General features: G+C 36.2%; 1 protein-coding gene across 1 annotated transcript in view; it reads right to left on the minus strand.

The window, feature by feature from the left end:
* The window catches only part of LOC132008692 (patched domain-containing protein 3-like), a gene marked incomplete at its 3' end in the record, with an annotated part of 19,579 nt that overhangs the window by 8,443 nt on the left and 2,180 nt on the right, over positions 1-8,956 (minus strand). Inside the window, exons 3-4 of the mRNA XM_059387282.1 lie at positions 8,547-8,953; positions 7,463-7,584 (exon numbers count right to left, since the gene is read on the minus strand). Of these exons, the coding sequence (XP_059243265.1) occupies positions 7,463-7,584; positions 8,547-8,953 (529 nt within the window). The remainder of the gene's footprint in view (positions 1-7,462; positions 7,585-8,546; positions 8,954-8,956) is intronic.

An 8,956-nucleotide genomic window follows, 5' to 3' on the forward strand; every position in this document is an offset into this window, starting at 1 on the left:
TAAATATAAATCATTTTCTAATTGCCTTTGGTACAGGATTTATTTTCTGTATTACTGTCCATAGTCATTTAAGTCAGATAAGCAAGAATTGATATAAACTTCTATCTTCAGAACCAACTATCTAGTAGACAAGTTTTATCAAACCAGTTGTTGGTACCTTGTAGATTCCACACGAGTTTAACATTTTTTTTAACTCTACTGACTTGAAAAAGAATTTTGTCTTTCCCTCCCCACATTCTGCCTCCTCCCTCAATGGCTCCCTCCCTCCCTCCTACGCCTCCTCTTTAGTATTTTGGTTTGTTCCTTTTCTAGGGCATTGTGGTCTTTCTTTCCAGAATAACAAAGCTGTGAGGTAGTTTACCGACTCAAAGAGGTACCCATGGTAGTTATTTGACTCCCTTTGTCTACTAGGGCCTCATTTTCCTCTACCTTAAAATCTAGAGGTTGAATTATATCATTTGTTCCCAAATCAACCTACCAATGAGAATCAAGTAGACAAGCTTTTGAAATATAGATTTTCAAACGGAACCCCCCAGAGACTTGATTCAATAGGGAAAGGCCTCGGAATACATAGATTTAAGAGCTGTCTCTGTGACGCTGCTGTGAGAATCACTGGGATGATATAATCCGTAGTGTTCTTTCTACACCTAAATTCTTTTATTTGTTGATATTTTTCACATTTTAGCTTTCTGATCACAAGAGACTAAATTAACCCTAAGGCCTAGATAACAATTTTTAAGTGCTTAACAAGATAAAGCCCACATCAGAACAATGAAGATATCTAAGTCAATTAAATTAAAGATTATTTTTATATAGTTAAAAATACTAGTTCAAACTTAGAAATCAGGACTTGTTGTTTAGTTCTATCAGCATATCTGCCTCCAAATGGTCATAATTGGCAAATATGTAAGGTAAAAAAATATACCAAATCAAACAAAACTGGCCACAAGTTCTTTTTCTTTTTTTCTTTTTTTTTAAAGACTTTACTTATTTATTTGTTAGAGAGAGAGAGAGGGAGCACAAGCAGGGGGAGTGGCAGGCAGAGGGCAAGGGAGAAGCAGGCTCCCTGCTAGGCAGGGAGCCCATGTGGGACTCAATCCCAGGATGCTGGGATCATGACCTGAGCCAAAAGCAGATATTTAACTGACTGAGCCACCCAAGTATCCCTAACCACAATTTCTTTATTTCTTTTTACTATTCTATGTGATTGCACACTATTGCTAATGGGGAAAAAGTTTAAAAAATAAGAGTTTAGTGTTAGATGTCAACAAAACCTGGAGTAGGTATTTCACAAGTCTCATGACTCCACCCAACCCCCAGAAATATAGAAAAACCAGCATATATTTTCAGAATTCTATAAACTCTGGAAAATAGTCAAATGCTTACAACAAGTAAACAAATGTTGAATAAAATGTGGGGAAGCACTTCAAAATTGTTGAAAATTTTTATAGTGATTTTACATGCCATGTCTCTCTCCCTCTCCAGTGTAGTAGAAGTCTTAAAGTGACAGTGACCATAAAGTGACAGATGTATTAAAGGGGCCACAGCCTCAAGGTGGCAATAGCATTAAGGCAGAAGCAGTCTTAAAGCAGTAACAGCTGTGTTACCAGTATGGAACCAATTCTAAGCTTTCACCTAGGGCTGATCCCCAGGCACAGTGTAAGCCTTGCTAAGTATTGAAGGAGGGTCTAGGCTAGAACCATGTTGCAAAAATTGGGAGAGTTCCTGCATCCAGGGAAATCTATGTCAAGACACTAGCTAAATGAAAGCTAAGGTACAGAAACTTCAGTGAGTACAAAAACAATAATTACAGTCTTTACAATAATGTTTTGGGAAAATCACTAAGAAAATGAACTACTACAGTCTTAAATAAACACATTAAAAAACAACAGAGAACTCTAGGAAATCTGATTTGAAGTTAAGTTTGTACCAGTTTAATGTAGATTGTTTTAAATTGAGAATTATAAATCTCCATGGTAACCCTAAATAAAATCTCACAAACTCACTGCCAAAGGGAATGACAAGAGAATCAAACAGCTCACTAGAAAAATAAAAACTAAACATTCAAGAGGCATAAATGGATGAAATGAGGAATAAAAAAGCTGTAATATATACAGAATACAAATAGCAAAATAGCAGAAGGCCCTCATTCTCAGCAGTTATTTTATTTTATTTTTTAAGATTTTATTTATTTATTTGACAGAGAGAGATCACAAGCAGGCAGAGAGGCAGGCAGAGAGAGAAAGGGAAACAGGCTCCCGCTGAGCCCAGAGCCCAATATGGGGCTCCATCCCAGGACCCTGGGATCATGACCTGAGCCAAAGGCAGAGGCTTTAACTCACTGAGCCACCCAGGCACCCCTCAGCAGTTATTTTAAATGTAAATGGATTAAGCTCCCCAGTCAAAACGTAGAGATTGACAGAATGGATAAAATAGCATGATTCAACTATATGGTGTCTATAAGAAACTCTAGATTCGAAGACATAAACAAATTGAAAGTTAAAGGATGAATAAAGATATTCCATATGAGTAGTAACCAAAGGACAGCAAGGGTGGATATACTGATATAAGACAAAACAAACTTTATTTTAAAAATAGTTAAAAGAGACAAAGGACATTATATATTGATAAAAAGGCCAATTCATCAAGAGGATTTGAAAACTACAAACAGACATGCACCACCAGTAGAGACCAAAAATACATGAAGCAAATATTGACAGACTTGCAGAGAAAAATAGGTAGCTCTACAATAATAGTTGGAGAATTCAATATACCACTTTCAATAATGGATAAAACATCCAGGCAGATACTCTATAATGAAACATAAGAAATGGACAACACTATAAATCAGTTCGACTTACAGAGATACATAGAACACTCAACCCAATGATAGCAGAATATACATTATTCTCAAGCACACATGAAACATTCTCTGGAATAGATCATATGTTTGGTTACAAAACAAGTCTGAAAATGTAAAAATATTGAAATTATACAAAGCATCTTTTCAACTAACAATGGAGTGATGCTCCAAATCAATAGTAGAGGGAAAGCTGGATAATTCAAAATATATGGAAATTAACTCTCTATTTAATAACTAATGGGCCAAAGAACAGATCACGTGGGAAATTAGAAAATACTTAGCAATAAATGAAAACAAATACACAGCATACCAGAACTTACTGGATGTAGTGCTCACAGATAAATTTATACTACATTAAAAAAAGAAAAAGATATTAAATCACTTTATGGTATTAGACATCTAATAGAAATAGAAACAAAACAAAACCCAAAGCTAACAGAAGGAAGGAAGGAAATGAAAGATTAGAATAAGAAAAAATAAAACTAAGTATAGAAAAAACAAAGGAGAACCAATGGAAGTAAAATTTGGCTATTTAAAAAAAATCAGCAAATTGACAAACCTTTATCTAGAGTGACAAAGAAAAAAGAAGATCTAAATAACTAAATCAGATATGAAAGTGAAGATATTACTACTGCTTATAGGGAAATAGAAAGGATTATTTTTAAAAATAAAATAAAATAAATAAATAAAATAAAAATAGCAGAATATACATTATTCTCAAGCACACATGAAACATTCTCTGGAATAGATCATATGTTTGGATTATTTTTAAAAATATAAACATCTTACACCAACAAATTAGGTAACCTAGATGAAATGCACAAATTCCAAGAACCACGAACAAATGACATAAACTGACTCACGATGAAACAGAAAATCTCAACAGACATGTAACAAGTAAAAAGATTGAATTAATAATCAAAAACCTTCCAAAAAAGAAAAGTCCAAGACCAGATCATTGTACTGGTGAATTTTACTAAAGGTATAAGAAAGAATTAACACCAATCATTCTCAAATCATTCCAAAAGATTGAAAAAGGAACACTAATACTAATGCAAGATAAAGACTACAAGAAGAAAACTACAGATCAATATCTCTTATGAATATGGATGCAAATGTCCTTAATAAAATTCTAGTAAACCCAGTTCAATAGAATATTAAAAGGATTATACATCATGACCAAGTGGGATTTATCCCAGGAATGCAAGAGAGGTTCAACATGGGAAAATCAATCAATATAATATACCACACTAATAGGACAAAGGATTAAAACTATGTGATCATCTCAACAGATGCAGAAAAGGCATTTGACAAGACCTAATACCCATTTACAATAATGTGGGAGGCTTCAATAAGGCTTGAGACGAGGACCAAAACAGACCCTGACTTGTGCCTCCTTTAAAGTCCGAATAACCTAACAAAAGGTTTAGGACGGGAAAAGCTGAGTAGCACTGAGAAAGGGTCTGTGCTATGTGTTATGTGCTTGCCTACGTGACTTCCCACATGCTTGCTAAACAAATGAGAACAATTCGTTTGAGGTCATAAGTTCATGGATGGTCCTTGCTGCCCTAGTACAGCCCATAGCTTACTTTCAGGTTTGCTGTATCAATTCAGAACAAGTGTACTGGCATCAGCCATTTGGCATCTGCTTATAGTGGGAACTCATGGTTGTTTAACTAGACACAGATGTATTGCTCCTCCTATTGTGGGAACTCTTGGTTGTTTAACTAGAATCAGATGTATTGCTTCTCCTATTGTAATATCACTATATATATGGCCTTAATGCTTTGAATAAACTTAGCACTGTTGGACATCCTCCGCAGTGCTCCTCCTGCCCCTATCTCTCTGCTTCTCGAGTTCTTTTCTTCATCCTCTTACCCTCATGTTCCTGGTCAATTTGTCACGCCAGCTGTGACACAATAAAAATACTCAAAAAACAAGGAATGGAAATGAACTTCCTCAAAATGATAGGTGCATTTATGAAAACTGTATAGCTAACATTATACTCAATAGTGAAAGACTGAAAGATTTCCCTCTAAATTCTGGAACATGATAAAGATGCCCATTTTCACCAATGACACTCAACATTGAAATAGAAGTGCTAGCCAGAGAAATTAGATAAGAAAGAGCAATAAAAGGAACTCAAATTGGAAGTGAAGAATGTAACTATTCCTTTTTTACAGATTATATGATTCTATACATGAAAATTTCAAATAATCCACAATAAAACTAGTAGAGTTAATAAACAAATTGAGCAAAGCTGCAAGATACAAGATCAACACAGAAAAGTCAGTTGTGTTTCCATTTATGTGCAATGAACAATCCAAAAAATGACATGATAAAGCAATTGCATTTATATAGTGTCTGAAAGAATAAAATACTTAGAAATAAATTTAACCAAGGAAATAAAAGACTAAAAATTTTAAAAATTGGCAAAAGAAAATAAAGACCTAAGTTAATGGAAAGTCATCCTTAGTTCATGGGGAGAAAGAGAGTGCCCTCTCTTCCAAACTGAGATTGTTCAGATGTCAATCTCACCTAAAGCAACCTATAGATTCAACATAATCTTTATTACAAAACGCCAATGGCCTTTTTCTTTTCTTAAGAGATGGAAAAGTCAACCCTCAAATTCATATGGAATTGCAAGAATCCATGGATATCCAAAATAATCATGAAAAAGAAGAAAAGAATTGGAGGACTGAGATTTCCAGATTTCAAAACTCACAACAAAGCTACAGCAACTAAAACAATGTGGTTCTGACATATCAACAGACATGTAGGCTAATGGAATAGAATTGAGAGTCCACAGAAATAAACCCATATATCTACAACCAATTGATTTTTGACAAGGATGCCAAATCCAGTCAACTGGGAAAGAACAATCTCTTCATCACATGGTACTTGGACAACTAGGTTTCCATATGTGCAAGAATGAAGTTAGACCTCTACTCACACCATATACAAAAATGAACTAAAACCAATCAACAACTTAAATATAAAAGATAAAACCATCAAAGGTTTTCAATTCTTAGAAGGAAACAGGGCAAAGGTACATGACCTTGGACTTGTCAACAGATTCCTAGATATATCACCAAAAGCATAAGTAGCAAAAGAAAAATGGTAAAAGATAAATTGGATTTCTTCAAAATTAAAAGCTTTTGTGCATTAAAGACATTATCGAGAAAGTGAAGAGACTGTATGAAAGAGTGGGAGGAAATATTCATAAATCATATATCTTTTCTTGAGAAAGAAAGAGAGAACGAGCAAGCAAGAACATGAGCAGGGGAGAGGGGCAGAGAAAGAGAGAGATTGAAAATCTTAAGTGGGCTCCAGCCCAGCACCAAGCCCGACTCAGGGCTTGATCTCACAACCCTGAGATCATGATCTGAGCTGAAACCAAGAGCTGGATGTTCAACCAACTGAGCCACCCAGATGTCTCTACAAATCTGATAAAGGTTTAATATCCAGAATACACAAAGTACTCATTAACAGCAGGACTCAACAACAAAAAGACAAACAACCCAATGAAAATAAATGGGCAAAGGACTTGCATAGATATCTCTCCAAAGAAGACAGGCAAATGGCCAATAAGCACGTGAAGATACTTAACATCATTCATAATTAGGGAAATATACATTTAAACACAGTTTGCTACTACTAAGATAGCTGTTATCAATGTTGGTGAGGGTGTGTGGAAATTAGAACCTACACTGCTGGTAGGATGTAAAATGAGGTAGCCCCTGTGGCAAGTGGTTTGGCACTTCTTAGAAGAGCTAAACACAGAATTACATAACTTGCCAACTCAACTCCTAGGAATGTACTGAAAACAATTGAAAACAGCAACTCAGACAAATATTTGTATACCCATGTTCACTGCAACATTATTCACAAAAGCCAAAAGGTGGAAACATTCCAAATGCCCAACAACATACAAGTGAATAAACAGCACTGTTTATATATGATGAAACATTAGTCAGGAAAAGGAATGGAGTTTTGATACATGCTACATCATAGTTGAACCTTGAAAACGTTATGGTAAGTGAAATAAACCAGACACAAAAGAACAAATATTGTGTGCTTTCACTTAGATGAAATCTCTAGAATAGGCAAGTTCATAAAAATAGAAAGAAGATAAAGATTAATTGGGGGGCGGAGAGGAAGGTTGTACGTGGGGGGCTCAGTTGGTTAAGCATTTGCCTTTGGCTCAGGTCATGATCTCAGGGTCCTGGGATCACCCTGCGTGGGGCTCATTGTTTGGGGGGGAAGCCTGCTTCTCCCTCTCTTACTCCCCCTGCTTGTGTTCCCTCTCTTGCTGTCTCTGTCAAATAAATAAATAAAATCTTTTTTTAAAAAGTTAATAGGGATTGGGATGTGGGGAGGCCATGGTGGGTTACAGGCTGAGACTTACACAAATTGTTTGGAGTGATGAAAAATGTTTAGAATCAGATAGTTGTGATGGTTGTACAACAGTGTGAATCTAATTAATACCACTAAATTGCACACTGAAAAATTATTAAAATGACATATTTTATATCTTTTATGTGTATTTCACCACACACAAATATTTTTTAAAAGAGTTAACTAATAAAACTGCTTTACCTGTAGCATGATATGATTGCGAATAATATGATTAGAAGGTATGCCAAGTGAAACAAAGGGATCACTGTCATAGAAGTGGCTTGAAATTCCAGTTGTCTGGAAAGTGATGTAAAGTAGACCACCTGCCACAGAAAATATACCCAAGTAAATAACTTTTCATTCCAATATTTGTGTGTAAGTGACAAAAACTACTGAAACACTACAGCTTATTCATTGAAACGACATGTTGAAATTTGTGGACTATGACTTTAGAATAAAGAAGACAACATAGATTTGCTTCTTCCCACAAATCTATGGCATGATTTCCAAAGTCTCTTGCAAAAACCCAAAGTTTAAAACTTCTGAATATACAAAATCTGAGTTCTATATAAGACCATGAAGGCATTAATAGCCACAGGAAAGTGTCGCTTTTTCCAAATTTCATTAAGTTTTTGACTTTTACAATTTTAAGTGCATTGATATTTCAGAAAGACCTGGCATTCAAAGCCTTTTTCCAGTAGCTGTCTCACTTTACCAGGCTTATTCACAAGTATTAAAGGGCTTGCTGGCCCAACATTACAGAATTGTAAGCATGTGCCTGGCACTGTGCTAGAATTTACTCAGAAAATGCTAAGCTAGTTCTTTTTTCGTAAACACTATGAACTTCTGTTTGAAGGGTTTTTTGTTGTTGTTATGTTTTTTGGGTTGCTTGGGTTTTTTGTTTTGTTTTGTTTTTAATTTCAGTGAACTCCAAACAAGTTTTAGGGAGCTCCCCCAAACAGCAAAGACTTTAACTAAAAGTAGGAATTTCAAAGTCATTTGACTAGGAAACCTGATGATCAATGTCTGAATGGAACTGACCTACCTTGAGGATGTAGAATTTGTGTTTTCCACCAACACTGCTAAGGATTTAAGATTTGTAGCATCCTTTGATGTGTGAGATTAAGGACATTGGTTTAAGTACCGAATAGAGTAGAGCACTCCCAGCTTCGAGGCAAGGACTCCATCAAATAATTGGGGAGTGCTACTGCTACGATCCTTGGGGAAAGTTTCCTATTCCTCCCACCTTCTCCTGGCCTCCCTCTAAAGCCCAGCCACCAGGTACCTGGATCTTCTTCAAGGCCAGACTCTTTTCGATGTTGCTAAATTGGTTCAGGAAATGGATCAGCCACATCTTGCTATGCTCGTTGACCTCGCCATCCTCAGTCTTCAGGAAGTACAGCAGCCGCATGGCCTTGGCCCTCACGAGTAAGTGGTTCTTTCCCATCCTCTTGCCTAAAAACGTTCCTCCAATGGTCCCGGCCAGGTAGATGGGCTGGCCTGTTGGGTTGAAGATTGGGAAGGTGACGTTTCCCAGGTCGAGGTTTTTGTTCCTCTGCCAGACAGCCAGGAGCGGGTTGGAGGGAACACAGAAATCCTCGTTCTTAGCACACACCTGATCGTAGCGGGTCTGGGTTCCGTTTTCCTTGGTCACATACAGATCCTGTATCGCAGTGTCCAGTTTACTAATTTCTT

This window comes from Mustela nigripes, unplaced genomic scaffold (genome assembly GCF_022355385.1).
Source record: "Mustela nigripes isolate SB6536 unplaced genomic scaffold, MUSNIG.SB6536 HiC_scaffold_682, whole genome shotgun sequence".
In the NCBI taxonomy this organism is placed as follows: domain Eukaryota; kingdom Metazoa; phylum Chordata; class Mammalia; order Carnivora; family Mustelidae; genus Mustela; species Mustela nigripes.